The 20,129-nt window shown below is 34.4% G+C and overlaps 1 protein-coding gene across 8 annotated transcripts in view; it reads right to left on the bottom strand.

The window, feature by feature from the left end:
* The window catches only part of METTL25 (methyltransferase like 25), a 158,634-nt gene that overhangs the window by 65,623 nt on the left and 72,882 nt on the right, over nucleotides 1–20,129 (bottom strand). For all 8 annotated transcript variants that reach the window (XR_011994895.1, XR_011994893.1, XR_011994890.1 and 5 more), the window contains one exon: nucleotides 966–1,059. Coding sequence is in view for 1 of the 8 variants with exons in the window: in XM_072724505.1 (XP_072580606.1) it covers nucleotides 966–1,059 (94 nt within the window). In the remaining 7 variants the exon portion in view is untranslated. The remainder of the gene's footprint in view (nucleotides 1–965; nucleotides 1,060–20,129) is intronic.

The following is a 20,129-nucleotide window of genomic DNA, read 5'->3' as shown; positions in this document are numbered from 1 at the left end:
TTTCAATTTATAATCAATTCAAAATACCAGAGTGGGGCACCTGGGTGGCTCAGTCAGACAAATGTCTGACTTTTGATTTTGGTTCAGGTCATAATCCCAGGGTTATGAGATGGAGTGTCATGTGGGGGTCTACTCTGGGCATGGAACCTGTTAAGATTGTCTCTATCCCTCTCCTGTCTCTCCCTCCCCAAAAACCAAAACAAAACAAAAAAAAAAAAAAAACAAAAAAACAAAAAAACAAAAAAGCAAAAAAAAAAAAAAAAACACACCACCTCCAAACCAACAAACAAAAAAACACCCAAATACCAGAGTGATCCAAGTTCAATTTTTTTTTTTTTTTTTTTTTTTTATTTATGATAGTCACACAGAGAGAGAGAGAGAGGCAGAGACACAGTCAGAGGGAGAAGCAGGCTCCATGCACCGGGAGCCCGATGTGGGATTCGATCCCGGGTCTCCAGGATCGTGCCCTGGGCCAAAGGCAGGCGCCAAACCGCTGCGCCACCCAGGGATCCCAATCCAAGTTCAATTTAATATTCTAGTATCTCTGAATTGATAATTTTTTTCTCAGTGTTAGAACTTTTTTAAGTTTTTAATTTGACTGTATAACTTAAGTTATACAGTCTTTAAATGGAGTTTATTGTCTCACTGCTCTTGCTTTACTTATAATCCCCATTTGTTCTATTATCTTGCTTTTTAACTGTTTTGATTTCAGAACTGGTACATGATACCTGAATAAACTTAAAGGAGGAAACTCTCTAGAGATGTATGCTAGCAAACCACTCACATTGACAGGAAAGGTGAACTTGGAATAAAGATAATGGTCTCAATATAATTAGATATTTTCTAATATATATTACATGTTTTCACATTTGAAAAATAGAAGGTAAATTATTTTGTATCATCTCAATTCATTACCCCATAGAGTTTCTGTTTTTCTTCCATGAAAATAACAAATATACACTGACCTTGGACTCATCTAATCCAAGCTTCTTAAGAGACTTTCGGACATAGTCCAGAAAGGAAGAGGATTTGGAATAAATTTTACCAACGTGCCGATCACTGCAATAAAAAAAGCGAATCACTTTTTAATTTTTCCAATTTAAATTATAGATGGCATTAAATTCAATCATGAAATACTTTTAAATACCTTCTGTGTATATGGCACACACTTCAGATTTGACAAAAATGTAATATTTTTGTAAACACTTTTAAGTTATATATTTGAAGTGTTTAAGATCTGCTTCTGAGTATTCCTTCAACATACAGCAGTAGAAAAAACAATATTATGAAGATAATACTATGAGAAAGAACTTGTAAATTAACAATATTAAAAAAAACTTAATTTTTAAAGGGATCTATAGGTCTTTGTAAAGTTTCCATTATGCTGCAAATCACATTTAATTTTACTGGCAACATTATAGTGCATATTTCACTGCAACACCTGCTAATGGTGGCGATAATTCAACAGCTATGCAAAGAGAACTCCTTCAGTGCCAGCCATTAAAGCACCATATGCTGAGTTGGGTCTGACTTGATCTCATTTATGCCCTGCAGATTTTCAGCACAGTTTAAACAAAATATCATGAGGTGGTTTTGAATTTAAATAATGAAATGCTAAACTATCACATCATACAATTTTGATTGCAACTGAGGTAAAATATAAAAAGAGGAAAAAAACCTCACCAATTTCAAGTTATCAAAAACAATTAAGTGCTCACTTAATAGTTAAGCACTATTTTCCCACTATAATCCAGAATTCAGTTTCCTCTATCCATTGTTTCAGACTATTCTCCACATTTACTTCTTGGTGTCTTTGCTCATTCAATCACTTCCAAATGGATTATAAAGTTCTCCACTCTCTAGCTCAAACTAAAGCCATCCTATATGAACAAGCTCAAATTATATATTTTTTGGCACCATGACTAGCAACATTCCTTTCTAATTATGAATTTCTATAGCCTATATCCTTCTTCCACCCATTTATTTCAACACTGCTTTGAAATAATAGTTGTTTGAATAGGAATAGGTTCCAGTAAACAGAAATTATATCTAAGTTTCTATATAATTCTCAGATCCTACACATATGTATCTTCTGCATAACAGACATAATAGATACATACATCTTATCTACTATAGGTGGTGAAAATAGAAGCAGTTAAGACCAATTAGGCAGTTATTAGAATAATCTAGAGGAGAGGTTTAGACCAGGGTAATAATCCTGAGGATGGTGAGAAGTGATAGAATTTGAGATATGTTCTGATGGTAGAGACTACAAAATTGTTGAAGGACTGTATCTAGGCAGTGTGAGAACGAGAGACGTCAATGTTGTCTCCAAGATTTCTAGCCCAAGCAACAGGAAGAATAAGATTGTTACTAACTGGGCTACAGTTTGGGATCTATCAGCATATAGATGGTATTTAAAGTCATGAGATCACCCAGGTAGTAAGCATTGATTTTTTTTAAAAAGCACTCCAACAATTAGAGTTTTGAAAGAAGCAGAATCAGCAAAATAAGCCAAAAGACGAGAAAGGGAAAAAAGTATTTTGTGAAAGACTTTGCTTACAATATGAGAGAAAAAGGACTTTCATTTGAGAGGCAAATTGTGTGAAATACTGAAGGCAGGCCAAGTAAGATAGTTGAGAATATACCATGGGATTTAGAAACATGGGTCATTAGTGCCCCTGAAAGGGTGGTTTGATGGAGTGATGGAATTCAAGAGAAAAAGGGAAAGAAATTGGCAGCATTTTCAAGTTTTCTAGTAAAAAAAAAAAGAACAGATAAAAAGATAGTTGAAGGGGAATATGGGGTCCCAAAAGGATTTTCCGAAAGTATGCTCTTAAGCACTATGGTACATCATTTCATTTAATAACACTGAACACTGACCATCGAGGAACTCTACTAGGTGGGAGAGGAGAAGACACAAACAACTAATTGTACTATCAGGTTTGATTAGAGCAGTAAATCACACAGATTAAGTCCTATGAGAGAAGAGTAGAGAAGAGGGTGAGAAGGAGAAAAGAAAAAGATCACAGAGATGTTTTCTAAACTGGATTTTAAAAAGTGCCTAGATTTTAATTGCCAGAAGCTGTGGAAGGAAAGGGTGGCAGAAACGGAGAGGATATTCCACATAGAAGGAGGAGCTCCAAGGAAGCATACCAGATATAAAATTAATCACACGGGAAACAATGAATAATCCAGTGTGCCAAGACAGTGTGCAAGCTACCTGAGGTGCAGAGGGTGAAAAACAGGGTAATTGATTAGGTTGCAAAGGATCTTAATGACAGATCAGAAATGGCCTTGAATGGTATAAGGATATTTTATCTTTTGAGTATAAAGAAGAGGAATTATCAAACATTTTGAAGTTAGAAAAGTGACATGACTATTTCTGAAAGATAAATGATGGAACTTCAAGAACAAATTAAAAGGGGGCCCTCTGTCAGAATAAAGCATGGTCAGCATGCTAAAAAAGGAATTGGTATTCTTTCTTTTAATAAAAGTGAATGCAGTAGATCTAATTAAAATTCTACTCAAGTGAATCCAACACCACCCACATGCTTTTCTGAAAATACAATTCCAAGAACATGGTTTACATGTAGCACTCTCCAAAGAGTTAAGATTAGTGCAGTAAATTTTTAGGAAAATGTGAAGTAGAGGTACACCAAATAAATGAAAACAAACATATGAAGGACAAAAAGTGACAAAATCCAGTTTCTCCATCACTACAAAATACTTATAAAATTAATTCTTTTATGTTTTATGCTAATACATATTGAAAGAATTGAGATCCACAACATAAAATTTCGCTGAAAATAGTGACTGGTTAAGGGAACTCCAAAAATCTTCAAACTACTCTTAAATTTAAAAGACACAGGCTTCCTAACTTCGATGGCCACATATTACGGATTAAGTAATTAGTTTTCATTTTTTGAGCCAGTTTTTGTGATCTGGTTTATAACTTTTCTATTTCATTACGGCAAAATCACAATAAAAAACTAGGTAATACATAATTATAGATATCAAAAATTATTTATTGTACTGCTGTATACCATACTCATTATGAGAGAGAATAACTGTGAGTAAAGTGTATATGTTTCCCCTGTTCCCTAAGTGTTTGAATAAAATTTTTTTTTTTTTTATAAATTTTTGTATCATAAAATTCTTTCTTTGACATTTTATTCTCCTTGGAAACTTTCCAGGTAAGTACTAATTATAAAAGGAAAAATTTTCTATAAATTACTGAGTTCGAATATAAATGTTAAATGCTCAATCATAATTAAAATTAATAGAGTAAAATGCTACAATTAAGTCCATGAAAAAGTTTACTTCTAATTTTAGGCTATAAACAATTACACTTAAATTTTAGAATAATGTTTCAGATATTCTAAAAGTGTGTATCACTTGCACATTATTTTAGTTAACAAGAAAAAAAGAAAAATGAGAAAGAAGTAAGTAGATAATCTTATTTTCCATCTTAAGTATTAATCCTTTTTTTCCCCAAAAAATTGAGGTATAATTGACATATAACATTATATTACTTTCAGGTATACAACACAATGACTTGATTTTTGTATACACTGTGAAATGATCAAGTCTAGTTAAAATGCACCATATGTAGTCACAAAAACATTTTTTTTTTCTGGTGATGATAACTTTTAAGATGTACTCTCTTAACAACTTTCAAATATTCAGTATAGTATTGACAAAAGTCATCATGCTGTATATTATATCCCCATGATTTACTTATTTTATAGCTGAAAGCTTGTATCTTTTGACCCTTTTTACTCATTTTGGCCAGTCCCTACCCTCCTCTTCTCTGGCAACCACCAATGTGTTCTGTGTATCTGCAAACTTGGTTTTTCATTTTGCTTTGTGTTGTTTTGCTTTTTTAATATTCCACATATAAGTAAAATCATGATATTTGTTTTTCCTATGTGACTTACTTCATTTACTATAATGATGCCCTCAAGGTCCATCATGTTCTTTGATATGGCTGAGTAGTATTTTATTGTATCTGTGTTTCTTTCATTCATCTATCAGTGGTCACTTAGGTTGTTTCCAAGTATTAGCTATTGTAAATCATGCCACAATGAATACAAGGTTGCAGGTGTCTTTTCAAATTAATGATTTCATTTTTTTCAGACAAATGCCCAGAGATAAAATTGTTGGATCATATGGTAGTTCTATTTTTAATTTTCTGAGGAATCTCCATACCGTTTTCCACAGTGGTTGCACCAACTTACATTTCCACCAACAGTGCACAGAGTTCCCGCTTTCCCACATCCTCATCAACAGTTATTAACTCCTGTCTTTTTGGTAGCACTCACTGTAACAGGTGCGAGGTGATATCTCACAGTGGCTTTGATTTGCATTTCCCTAATGACTAGTGATGTTCAACATCCTTTCATATGCCTGTTGGCCATCTGTACGTCTTCTTTGGATATTGGAAAAATGTCCACTGAGGTCTTCTACCCCATGTTTTAATTGGATTGTTTGTATTTTTGCTGTTGAGCTGTAGGAGTTTTTACATATTTTGGATATTAACCTCTTACTGGACATACGATTTGCAAACATTCAGTAGGTTGCCCTTTTATTTTGTTGCTTTTTTTTTTTTTTTGAGATTTTATTCAGGAGAGACACAGAGAGAGACACAGAGACATAGGCAGAGGGAGAAGCAGCTTCCCCATGGGGAGCCCGATGCAGCACTCGATCGATCCCAGGACCTCAGGATCATGCCCTGAGGCAAAAGCAGACGCTCAACCACTGAGCCATCCAGGTGTCCCATGTTGACCATTTCTTTTGCTGTGCAGAAGCTTTTTAGTTTCATATAGTCTCACTTGTTTACTTTGCTTTTGGAATCAGATGCAAAAATTCACTGCCAAAATCAATGTCAAGGAGTTTAATTGCCTGTATCTTCTTCTAAGAGTTTTGTGGTTTCAGGTTTACATTTAAGTCTTTATTCCATTTTTGAGTTAATTTTTGTGTATGGTTTAAGATAGTAGTCGTTTCATTCTTTTGCATGTAGCTGTCCAGGTTTATTAAAGAGACCATCTCTTCCTTGTTAAATATTCCTGTTGCCTTTGTCATAAATTAATTGGCCATATATGCATAGGTCTATTCATGGGCTCTCTATTCAGGTCAATTGTTTTTACGTGCCTGTTTTTAAGCCAACAACATCATGCTGTTTTGATTATTATAGCTTTATTCTGATGGTTATAGCTTCATTATACAGTTGAAATCAGGGAGCACGATGCCTCCAGCTTTCTTCTTCTTTCTCAAGATGGCTTTAACTACCATTTCATACAAATTTTAGGATTATTTTTTATTTCTGTGAAAATTTCCACTGGAATTTTTATAGAGATTGCTTTTGGTAGTATGTCATTTTTACAGTATTAACTATTCCAATCTATGGGTATGGAATATCTTCCCATTTATTTGTATATTCTTCAATTTCTTTCATCATTATTTTACAGTCTTCAGTGTACAGGTCTTTTACCTTCGTGGTTAAATTTATTCTTAGTTATACATCTTGATGCAGCTGCAAATGGGATCATTTTCTTATTTTCTCTGACAGTTTGTCATTAGTGTATAAAACCTTAACAATCTTTTGTACATTGATTTTATATTCTGCAACTTTCCTGAATTCATTTATTAGTTCTAACAGTTTTTTGGTGGAGTCTTTAGGGTTTTTTTCTCTATAAAATCATGTCATCTGTAAATAGTGAGTTTTACTTACTTCTTCCTTTCAAATTTAGGTGCCTTTTATTTATTTTTTCTTGCCTTACTTCTCTGGCTAGGAATTCTAATACTATATTGAATAAAAGTGCTGACAGCAGGCATTCTTGTCTTATTCCTGCTCTTAGAAGAAAAGTTTTATGCTCTTCACTATTGAGTATGAATATTAGATGTGAGCTTGTCATATATGGCCTTTATTACATTGAGGTCCATTTCCTCTATATCTACTTTGTTGAAAGTTTTTATCAAAAATCGATGTTTAATTTTGTCATATGTTTTTTCTGCATCTATTGAGACAATCATGAATTTTACATTTCATTTTGTTAATGTGGTTGACGTTAGTACCCTTACTGGATAGAGATTCCAATCAAGTTAACCTTGATTTACAATGCTAATAAAAAGATCTGTGCAACTCAAATATTAAAAATACTCCAAAAAATGTAAATTAAAAAGAAGCATGGGATAGTGTAAATACTTAAGGACCATGAATTTAGTCCTAGTCCGAGTTTTTCAGGCTGTATGATTTTAGGCAAGCTTTTAATCACTTATATCTATTGTGGTTTCATTTTACATTATCCTGATGACTAATTAAGATTGAGCACCTGATCCTATGTGCATTGAGTGTCACTTTGTGAACCTACCTGTCCAGTCTTTTCACTGTTTTTCTTTAATAGAGGTTAATTTTTCCACAAATTTGTAGGAATTTCTTATGTATTTTGGCTATTAATCTTCTTCCAGTTATAGGACTTGCAATTAGTCTCTACCACTGGTCACTTATTCTAAGGCATCTTCTGAAAACAGAAGATCTTAATATTAATGTGACTGAGAGGTGCCTGGGAGGCTCAGTCAGTTAGGCGTCTGCTTTCAGCTCAGGTCATAATTCCAGGGTCCTGGAATTGAGCCCAGGAGAGGGGAGTCTGAGGAACTGAGGAGAAGAGTCCGCTTATCCCTCTCCCATTGCCTTTCCTCCTTCCTTACTTTGTGCTCTCTCTCTCAAATAAACAAAATCTTTTAAAAAACAATAATGTGATTGAATTTTCAATCTTTTAAGATTTTCAGGTTTATGTTTAGTTTGAGAAATCCTTCCCCTATCTCGAGGTCATAAAACTATTCTTCAAACTATCTTCTGAAAGTACTGTACTACTGCCTTACATAGTTAAGTTTTTAATCCATTATGAATTGACTTTTGTGTTGTAAAGTAGGGGTTCAGATTCATTTAATTTTTTTGTGTGTAGTGAACAGAATAATGGTCCACCGAAGATGTCCACATTCTAATCCCAGAATCCCTGCATATATTATATTACTTGGAAAGAGAAATGAATATTGCAAATTAATTAAATTTTATAATCTGCTTTAAAATTAAGAATCCTGGATTATCCAAGTGAACCAAGATAATTTCAAGGATCCTTTAAAGTGGAAGAGCGAAATAGAAAGGATATCAGAATACAGAAAGATTTAAAGATCCTATGCTGCAGGATTTGAAGACTGAGGAATGAACTATGAGCTATGAGCCAGAATACATAGGGTTCCTCTAAAAGTTGTCAAAGGTAAGGAAATGGATTATGCCTTGGAGTCCCCACAAGAAATGGAAGTCCTGAAGATACCTGATTATCGCATAGTGAAACTCATTTTGGGCTTCTGACCTCCAGCGGGCTAGATAGTAATTTTATGTGGTTTTTACCCACTAAATTTGTAGTAATATGTTACAGCATCAATGGAAACGAATACATTGTATAGCTGTATAAGTATTGTTCTAGCACTATTTAATGACTACTCCCTCTTCTCTCTAATGATCAAAACCGACAGGACAAAAGGTTTGTTCTGCACTATTAGTTCCACTAGCCAGTATGACAATCATCTAAATCATTATAGTTAAAAAAAAATGCTGTTATTTGGTGAGACAAGTTTCTCAACTTTGTTTTTCTTCTTCAGTAATGTCTTTGCTTTACTTGCTAATAATGTAGCTTTCTCATGTATATTTTGAAACAACTTACAAATTCCATAATACAAACACGAATACACTTTAGAGATACTCATTAAATGTACTGAAGTGCAACAATCCAGCAATCACTTTGCGAAGAGCTGGTATTTTTTACAATATTAAATCTTTTTATCCATGAACATATCATATTTGTCCATTTATTTAAGAGTTCCTTTTCAACTAGTAACATTTAAAAAAAAGGCTCTTGTGTTCCAAAAGCGTATCAGTTTTTAAGAATGGCCTCAGTGGTACAAGAACTTAGCTGTCCCAATACTAAATTATCATGTTGGTTAACCCTTAAGTCTGGTACCTGGTCAGGTACCCCCATAATACCTTTCTAGATTGCTCTACCAGGTTTTTTTCCTTCTGATTTCTGACCATCTCAAGTTAGCAGAGACTGAGTCTCTTAGTTACTTTTCTTGCTGTTTTTGAGGACTTTTGTCCTAACATTTATTTTTTTTTGTCCTAACATTTAAAATTTTATTTTTTCCCTCTTATTAAGTACATTCATCAATAAGCTTATCCAGTCAACTGGCATTTAAGAATGGACTAGATTACTGTAGCATAAAACAGTTTAATATAAAATACTATCTTTTGGATATATACATCAAATAGTAATAATAAATTTAAGAAAGTTCAGAGATCCCAAATCAATGTTATCATAGTCCTCTCTAGTGTATAGTCTTCAACTATATTTTTCAGCACATCTCACAGATTTTGAGACTGCACTAAATGCCTCTGTTATTACTATTCAGTCAAACAGCTTCTTTCAGTCCAATTGGGTATGAGCCATTTAGTTTTGAGTTCTGGGTATATTCAGAATGACACCATTTCTAGGTTGATGACAGCCAGAATTTTTATGGAAACATGCACTATGTACCTTGTCCAAGAATAAGTGCCTAATCTCCTGTACATTTCTTAACACTAATCACTGATCTATCAATGATAAAAGCATATGTCTCCGTCTTTTTAGGTGCCTTCTTATTCTTCTTCTGGACCAAGTGAATATATTGTTTTCTCCCTATTAGAATTATTTTGCTAGTTCTACATTCTCTTACCATTCTTTTTGTGTCCACAAACCATAAAGTTTTTAACATACACCAACTTATACAAAGTCCAAAGAAAATGATAACTTTTTCAAGAACAACTCAAAGGAATTAGAACATTTTATAATTTTACTGTTTAATTCTCTCTGTATTTTAAATTACACAAAATTTTGCTTCCATAGTTTTATACTATTTTTAGAATAGCTCATATTTACTCTTCCTATTACTTGAGGACTTTATTATTTTTTTTAGAGCAGTTTTAGGCTCACAGCAAAACTGAAAAGAAGATGAGAGATTTCCTGTATGCCCCCTCTCCTACACATACATAGCCTCCCCCATTATCATCTTACACCAGATTGGTAGATTTGTTGCAACTGATGAACCTACACTGACACATCATAATCACCCAAAGTCCACAGTTAAGAGTGTACTCTTGGTGTTGTACATTCTACGGGTTTTGACAAATGTGTAATGACACATATCCACCATCATGGAATCACCCAGAGTAATTTCCTGCCTTAAAAGTCCTCTATGCTTCACTTGTTCATACTTCACCCCACCCCAAGCCCTGATATTTTTATTCTCCCCATAGTTTTGCCTTTTCCAGAATGTCATATGATTGGAATTATAAAGGATTTTAAGATTGGCTTCTTTCACTTAGCAATATATATTTAAGTTTCTTCCATGTCTTTTCATGACTTCATAGCTTTTTTTTTTTAAACTGTGAATAATGTTACACTGAATAAATATACCACAGTTAATTTATCAGTTTTCCTACTGAAAGATATCTTGGTTACATCCAAATTTCGGAAATTATGAATAAAACTGCTATAAACATCAGTGTGTAGGTTTTGTGTAGACAGAACTTTCCAATACCTTTGGGTAAATACCATCAAGCATGATTGCTGGATCATATAGTAAGAGTAGGTTTAGTTTTATAATAAACTACCAAACTCTTCCAAATTGGCTTCATAGACAGAGAGAGGCGGAGACACAGGCAGAGGGAGAAGCAGGCTCCATACAGGATGCCTGACGTGGGACTTGATCCAGGGGCCCCAGGATCACATCCCAGGCTACAGGTGGTGCTAAACCACTGCGCCACCAGGGCTGCCTTGAATGCAAGTTCTTATTGTTCCATATCCCTGCTAGCATTTAGTGTTGTCAGTGTTCCGGATTTTGGTATTCTAATAGGTGCATAGTGGTATCTCATTGTTTAATTGCATTTCTCTGTAATTTCTCTCTTCACTTCTCCATGGGGTTTGTGTACTTCTTGTTTTGTGGACTCATGTCTTTTTTTTTTTTCAATATTGGAAAATTCTTAATATTGCTACTGCTCTAATTGCTCTCTCCTTTTTTCTCAAACTGCAACTAACAAGTATGTGAAGCCTATTCACTGTATTTTTCATAGCTCTTAGTCTTTCTTTTGTATTCTCCATCTTTCTGCTTCTTCATGCTTCATTGTGGGTTTTCTTCTGACCTGTCTTCCAGTTTACTAATTCTTTCTTCAGCTGTGTCTACAACACTATTAATATTACCTACTGATTTCTTCATTTCAATTATTTTATTTTTCAGTTGGAGGATTTTCACTTGGATTATTTGTTTATGTTTTGGTTCTTTGACAAAATATTTTGTCCAACATACATTTTAAATACATTTTTTAACAAAAATTTTTATTTTATGATAATTGTAGATTCACATGCAATTGTAGGAAAGAATTCAGAGACTGTTATTCCCTTTATCTAGTTTCCTAAAATGTCTCATAATGTAACATCTTAGAAAATAATAATACAGTATCACAACCAGGGTACTGATATTGATGCAGTGAAGTTAGAGAATATTTCTATCACTACAAGGATCACTCATGTTGGTGTTCTATATAGGCACACCTAATTCTCTTCCATCTCACTTTCTCCCCCAGAAACAACTAACCTCTTCTCTATTTCTATAATTTTGTTACTTCAAGAATGTCATGTAGGGCAGCCTGAGTGGCTCAGTTTAGTGCCGCCTTCAGCCCAGGGCATGATCCCAGAGACCCGGGATCGAGTCCCTCATCGGACTCCCTGCATGGGGCCTGCTTCTCCCTCTGCCTGTGTTTCTGCCTCTCTCTCTGTGTCTCTCATGCATAAATAAATAAAATCTTAAAAAAAAAAAAGTCATGTAAATAGAATTGTACAGTATATACCTCTTGAGACTTTTTTTTTCACTCAGCATAATTTTTGTAGTTTTATCCAGGTTATTGTATCAATAGCTTATTCCTTTTTATTGCTGGGTAGTATTCCATGAAATGGATTAGCACTATTTAACTACCTGTTGGAGGGCATCTGGGTTGTTTTAAGTTGAGAGGCTACAAGTAAAGCTGTCATAAACATTCATACACAAGCTTTGTATGAAGAAAAGCAGCCTCTGTTGACACCTTGTTAGTGCTAGGACTTCCAGCTTCTCACATTGTCTCTACTGATGCTGTGGTAGGGGTGGACTTGTAACTCCTGGGCAATGATGAAACTTCTGACTTTCTACCAGGTCTTCTCTGATGCCACACTGTTGGGGAGAGAGTGTAACCTTTTTACTGCTGGGTGGACAGGAAGTTCAAATTCCCACATGGTCTCTGACACTGTGGCAGTAGTGGTGGGGTGCTTGTTACCACTTGGTGGAAGAAAATCCTAAGTTTCCTACTTGGCTTTCTTTGACACCACTCCACAAGTCCTGTTCAGGAAATTCCTTATAGGCTGGAAAGGATGGAAGTCTAGGCTCTCCACTTATCCTCTGCCGGCATGGTGGGGGTGGGGATTTGGTTTTTGGCCGCAATATGGTAGGTTTGTCAAAAGGTTTTCCTGTGCCTCCCTCTTTCCTGGTCCTTTGGCTAGAGAAAGAAGGTATTTTATTGGTTTTGTTTTGTTTTTTAATGTACCAAATAGCATTTCTGGATTGCAGTTTAATTCAGCTCCAATACAAAGTTTTTAAAAGCAAAAAGAAAACCCAGGGATCTCCCACTAATTTGTTCCTTAGGTCCTGAGATTTTGAGCTAGTTTGCCGTATTCTCTTTTCCTAGGTATTTGTCGTGTAAACTCTGTTGTGAAATTATTTGTTTTTGTTTTCTTTTTTTGCATTAACAAGTACTTTAATATTTAATTTTGACCTCAACAACTTACAGTGGCCTGTTTTTTCTAAGTGTCTTAGAACAGGATTCACTTCAAGTCTGAATAAGCTAATTTCGTAAGATAAATGGTAACATCCAAGTACCCACATAAACACAGAATTTATCTTTTTTCCCCTAGTTTTATTAGAAAATAACTAGAATACAAGTTTAAGGTATATGGCATGATGGTTTGATTTCCATATATTATGAAAGGATTATCACATAGGCTCAGCTAATACCCATCATCTCATATAGAAACATCTTAAAAAAGAAAAAGGAAAAAAAAATTCTCTTAGGATGAGAACTCAGGATTTTCTCTTAATTTTTCTCTATATATCATATAGCAGTGTTAGCTACGGTCATTGTGTTGTAGATTACACCCCTAGTATTTATCTAATAACTGCAAGTTTGTACCTTTTAGTCACCTCCCTCCAATTCCTCATGCCCCCACCCTCTGCTCCTCGTAACCACAGGCCTGATCTTTTTCTATGAATTTGATATTTTTGTTTAGATTTGCTTTTGTTTTGAGATTCCACAGGTAAGTGAGATCATACAGTATTTCTTTTTCTGTCTTATTTCACTTAGCCTAATGCTTTCAAGTTCCACCCATTTTGTTGCAAATAGTACGATTCCTTCATTTTTTAATGGCTGAATAATATTCCATTATGCCTTCATCCACTGATGGACACTTAGGTTGTTTCCATATCTTGGCCATGGTAAATAAGGATGCTATGAACATGGATGGGGGTGCAGATATCTTTTTGAGTTAGAATATTCATTTGCATCAGATGTATTACCAAAGGTGAAACTGCTGAATCATCTGGTAGTTCCATTTTTTATTTTCTGAGGATTCTCAATACTGTTTCCAACAGTAGTTGAATTTATAATTCTACCTACAATGCAAAAGGGTTCCCTTGTCTCCATATCCATGCCAACATGCTAGCTCTTATCTTTTTGATGATGGCCATTCTAACAGGTGTGAGGTGATCTCATTGTGGTTTTCTTTTTGTAAAGAGTTTTTATTTACTTATTCGAGAGAGAGAGTGTGTGTGCATGCACGAGCAGAGGGAAGAACAGAGGGAGAGGGAGAGAGAGAAATTCAAGCAGACTCTGCACTGAACATGGAGCTGATGCAGGGCTTGATCTCACAATCCTGAGATCATCACCTGAGCCAAAACAAAGACAGATGCTTAACTGACTGAACCACTCAGGCAGCCCAATCTGACTATGGTTTTAATTTTCATTTCCCTAATACCTAGTGATGTTGAGCATCTTTTCATGTACTTGTTGGCCTTTGTCTATCTTTGAAATGTCTATTCAGGTCCTTTGCCCATTAAAAAAATTTTTGTTGTTATCCAGTTGTAGGAGTTCTTTATTAGATAATGGTTTGCAAATATATTTTCCCATCCTGTAGGGTATTTTTCACTTTGTAGATTTCCCCACCCCCCGCAGAAACTTTTTAGTTTGATGTTGTCTCATTTGCTTATTTTCTATTTTGTTGCTTGTACTTTAAATGTCACAACAAAAAAACCATTACCAACACCCATGTCAAGGAGCTTTATTCCTATGTTTTGTTTCAGGTGTTTCTTGGTTTCAGGTTTCACACTTAAGTCTTTAACCCATTTTGAGTTAATTTTCATTAGTGGTGTAAGACATGGGTCCAGGTTCATTCCTTTACATGTGAATAGTCAATTATCCCACTAACATTTAATGAAGAGACTCTTTTCTCCACTGGGTATTCTTGGCTCCTGTATGAAATATTTGTTGATTCTACGTTTCAATTTATTTCTGGGCTCTCAGGTTTGTTCTGTTGGTCTACTGGTCTATTTTTATGCCAGTATCATCTTGTTTTGATGACTACAGTTTGAAATAAGGAAGTGTGATCTCGCTTGCTTTGTTCTTCTTTCTCAGGAATTTTTGGCTACTCAGGGTCTTTTGTCGTTCCATATAATTTTTAGGAGTGTTTTTTCTATTTTTCTTTTCAATATCATTGGAATCTTGATAGGAATTACACTGAATCTAGATGGCTTTCCGTAGTATTTACATTTTAACGCTATTAATTCTTCTAATCCATGAACACAGGACAACTTTACATTTATTTACATCTTCCTTGATTTCTTTCATCAATGTCTTGTAGTTTTCAGAGTAGAGATCTTTCACCTTCTTGGTTAAATTTATTCCTATTTTATTGTTTTTGATACTCTTGTACGTAGGATCAGTGTAGTTCTTAATTTATTGTTAGAGAATAGAATACTGATATTTTTACATTAATTTTGTATCCTGCAACTTTATTGAATTCAGTTTCTTTCATTGAATCTTTAGGATTTTTTATATATAAAATCACGTCATCTGCAAGTAGAGGTAATTTTACTTTTTCCTTTCCAATTTAGATCCCTTTTATTTTTCTTGCCTAACTGTTCTAGCTAGGACCTCTAGTACTAATTTAAAAAGAAGTGGTGAAGAGTGGGCATCCTTCTTTCAATCCTGATGTTACCAGAAAAGCTTTCTACCATTTACCACTAAGTATGATATTAGTTGTAGGATTGCCATTTATTATGCTGAGATAAATGCCTTCAATGCTGAACTTGTTAAGAGTTTTATCATAAAAAGACGTTGAATTTTGTCCAATGATTTTGTGTGTCTATTTAAATGATCACGATTATTCCATTCTATTAATGTATCACATTGATTGATTTGCATATGCTGAGCTATACTTATATCCCTAGGATAAATCCCACTTGATTATGGTGAATGTGCTACTGAATTTGGTTTGGTAGTATTTTACTGAGAATTTTTATATCTATACTCATCAGGAATATTGGCAGGTAGCTTTCTTTTCTAGTAGTGTCTTTTTTCTGGTTTTGGTATCAAGATAATGATGGCCTCATAAAATAAGTTTGAGAATGTTCTCTCCTTTTGATTTTTTGGAAAAGTTTGAGAAGAATTGATGCTAATTCCTCTTTAAATGTTTCATAAAGGAGTGCTTGGAGGACTCAGTCAGTTAAGTGCCCAACTCTTTGTTTTGGCTCAGGTCATGAACTTGCAGTCTGGCTCCACGCTCAGTATGGAGTCTACTTAAGATTCTCTCTTTCCCTCTCCCTTTGCCCTGCCCCCTCAACTTGTACTTATGCTCATGTGCTCTCTTTCTAAAATAAATAAATCTTTAAAAATAAATGTTTCTTAAACATCACCAGTAAAGATAGTTGGTCCCGGAGCTTTTTTCATTGAGAGGTTTTGATTACTGATATAGTCTCCTTACTAGTAATTAGTCTATCCAGACTTTCTGTTTTTTTGTTTTGTTTTGTTTTGTTTTTTTCTGATTCAGTCTTCATAAATTGTATAAGAATTTTTCCATTTTCTAGGTTGACATATAGTTGTTCAGTTGCCTCTTTTGAACCTTGAATTTTTGTGGTATCAGTTGTAATGCTTCCTTTTTCATTTATAATTTTATTGATTTGGGTCCTTTCTCTTTTTCCCTTGGTTATTCTAGCTTAAATTTGTCAATTTTGGGGGTGCTTGGGTGGCTCAGTCAGTTAAGTGTCTGACTCTTGATTTTGGCTCAGGTCATGACTTCAGGGTTGTAATATCAAGTTTCAAGTCAGGCTCTGCACTGGGCATGGAGCCTGCTTAAGATTCTCTCTCTCCCTCTCCCTTGCCCACCCCCTACCCCCATGCTCTCAATCTCTCCCTCCCCCCCCCCCCAAAAAAAAAGGTTTGTCAATTTTGTTTAAGTTTCAAAGAACCAACTCTTAGTTTGGATAGTCTGTTTTTACTCTTTTTCCGTTCTCTATTTCATTTATTTCTTCTATAATCTTTATTATTTCTTTTCTTCTAACATGGGCTCAGTTGGTTCTTCTGAGTTTATAGTACCTTAAATCAGAATTAGGGTATGTGGGGTCTTCTTTCTTTCTTTCTTTTTTTAAAGATTTATTTATTCATGAGAGACAGAGAGAGAGAGAGGCAGAGACACAGGCAGAGTGTGTCTCAGCCCATCCCGCATTGGGCCAGAGGCAACGCTAAACCACTAAACCACCCAGGCTGCCCTGTCTTATTTCTTAATGCAGGCATTTACCGCTAAGAACTTTCCTCTTAGAACTATTTTCACTGCATCCCATAGGTTCTGGTATATGTTGTATTTTGATTTTTATTTGTTTCAAGAAACTTTTTAATATCTTCTTTGATATTAATTTTCATAGGTTTGTGAATTTTCAAGGTCTCAATTTGATTTCTAATTTCATGCCGCTGGGGTCAGAGTAGACACTTGGTAGGATTTCAGTCTTCTTGAATTTGCTAAGTCTCCTTCTGTGGCCTAGCATATGATCTACCCTAGAAAGTGTTTCATGTACACTTGAGAAGTAAGTGTATTCTGCTATTATTCAATACAATGTTCTGTACATGTCTGTTAAATCCATTTAGTCTAGAATGTTCAAATCTGCTGTTTTCTTATTGATTCTCAATCTGATCTAGCTAGTGTTGAGATCCAGCTAGTTATTCTTGTATTTATTTTTCCTTTATAGCTCTGTTAGTTTTGGCTTTACATATTTAGGTGCTCCAATGCTGGCACATAAATATTTACGACTGCTAAATCTTTTTGGTGGATTGGCCCCTTTATCAATGACCTTCTCTGTCTCCTTTTACTATTTTTATTTTATTTTATTTTATTATTTTAAAGACTATTTTATCTGCTCGAAGTATAGCTACCTCTGCTTCTTTTGGATTACCACTTGCTTGTAATATCTTTTTCCACCCCTTCACTCTTAGTATATGTATCTTTAAGGTGATAGTGAATCTCTTATGAGCAGCAATTTGTTGGATTTTGTCTTTTTTAAACATTCAACCACTCTATGTTTTTCAGTTGAAGAATTTATTTATATTTAAAGTAACTATTAACAGGTAATTACTATTGTCATTTATTAACATTTTATTGTTTTGCAGACATTTTATGTTTGTTTTGTTCCTTGTTTTTTCTCCTATCTTTTGTTTTCTTTTGGTATCTGCATGCTTTGACTTCTTAATTATGTTCTTTCATGCAACTGTTACAGTATTTTCCCTTATGATTACCATGACACACATCTTCAACTTATAACCCCTATTTAAAATTAATTTCAATAGAAATCATAAAACTTATCATTTTTATTTCTCATCCTCCTTAGATTTTATTTTTGTTACAATTAAAGTTTTTTTATATTATATAACTAGTAACAGATTACCATATAGTTGTGGTTATTTTTACTTTTTTTTTAACTTTTAAGCTGGAGTTCTAAGTGAATTATGCACCTCTATTACTATATTGCAGAGTATAACTATGACTATATGTTTATCATTATCAGTGAGAGTTCTGCTATATTTTTATGATTTAGCTTTTCTATACTTCCATTCAAAGAACTCTTATTTAGCATTTCTTAGGAGGCAGGTCTAGTAGCAAAGAACTCCTTCAGCTTTTGTTTAGAAAAGACTTTATGCCTTCTTTGTTTCTAATGAACAGCTCTGCCAGGTATAGAACTTTTGTTTGACAGTTATTGTCTTTCAATATTTGCAATATGTCATTCCATTCTCTTTAGGCCTGAAGTTTCTGCTGAGAAATCTTATGGGAGGCTATAACTCCTATGTAACTCCTCTCTACTTTTGTTGCTCTTAAAATTCTTTGTCCTTGACTTTTGACAACTTAATTACATGTTTTGCTGTAGTGCTGTGTTCAACCTATATGAGCTCTTTTGGATTTCACGGAGGAGCATGTCCTTTTCTTTGACCAGGTTTGAGAAGTTTTCAGCCACTGTTGCCTTAAATACACTTTTTGTTCTGGAATTCTTATAATATTAACATTGTTTCTTCTCATTGTGTTCCATTTTGCCATAGGCTTTCTTCATTCCTCTCACTTTGTCCTTCTCTGATTGGGTAATTTCTTTTTTTTTTTTTTTTTTTTTTTTTGATTGGGTAATTTCTAATGTCTTATCCTCTAGGTCACGGATTCTTCCTACTGTATGGATGAGTCTACTTTTGAAACTCTCTACAGAACTATTCAGTTCAATTACTGTACAGTAGACCCTTGAACTCCATGAGGTTAAAGAGCATTAACATCCCACAGAGTTGAAAATCCGTGTATAACTTTTGATTCTCCCAAAACTTAACTACTAATAGCCTACTGTTGACTGAAGCCTTACTCATAAACAGTTGATTAAAGTATATTTTATATTTAAGTGTATTTTATCCTCTATTCTTACAATAAAGTAAGCTGGAGAAAAAATATTAAGAAAATCATAAGGAAAACACATATACAGTACTGTTCTGTATTTATAAAAAAAAATCTGTGTATAAGTGAATTTGTACAGTTCAAACCAATGTTGTTCAAAGGTCAACTATACTTTTCAACTGTAGGAGTTTTTTTTTTTTTTTTTTTTTTGATGGCTGCTTTTTCCTTGTCAAAATTCTCATTTTTCTCATATACTGTTTTCCAAGTTTTACTTGTTTGTGTTTTCTTGTAGTAGACTAAATTTCCTTAAGAGGATTACTCTAAATTATTTGTTAATCCTAGATTTCTATTTCTTTAAGGTCGGTTATTAGAACTTTATTAGTTTCCTTTGGTGGTATATTTATCTGATTTTTCATGATCCTTGATTTCTTATGTTGGTATCTGAGCACTGAAGTAACTGGGCTCCTCTACCAAACTTCACAGGTTTTCTTTGATAGAGACAGTTCTTTACCAGTTAGCTCAATTTGGGTTTCTGGATCTGTCTACTGGTAATATCCACAGGTAGCAAGGACTGCCATTATGGTCTATTTTGGGGTGAGACAACTGTTTAAGCACTAAAGATGGGGATGGGGAGTGTGCCTCTGTTTGAGAATAGTTGGATAGGAATGTTGGCTTGGTTCTTTACTTGAGGGCAGCTATAGAACTAGTTCCATGACTGCCTGAATTCTCTAGTCATGCTTTCATGCTTACCAGATGTTTAGTACTGGGTCCTATATTCAGTAGTATATGGGGCTATGAACTAACTTCTTTGCTCTGGCAGGGAAGCAGGATAACCAAGGTCTGTATAGCTTATTGTTTGGGGACCCAAATAAGGTCTGAGTGTGCACTGAACTGTACACGGTCAGGTGATGTCAGTGGTTTTGTTCTGCAGATAAAGGATGACATAGGTAGTGCTTTCTGTTCAAGTCCCACTATAAATAAGTAGGGCTGTTGAATGGGCTATGCAGCAGACGAACAAATCCACCAGTTGGGATTATTACTTGG

Source organism: Vulpes vulpes, chromosome 10 (assembly GCF_048418805.1).
Source record: "Vulpes vulpes isolate BD-2025 chromosome 10, VulVul3, whole genome shotgun sequence".
Classification (NCBI taxonomy): domain Eukaryota; kingdom Metazoa; phylum Chordata; class Mammalia; order Carnivora; family Canidae; genus Vulpes; species Vulpes vulpes.
The sequence above is the reverse complement of the archived record's forward strand: the minus strand, read 5'-3'. Positions and strand labels throughout refer to the sequence as shown.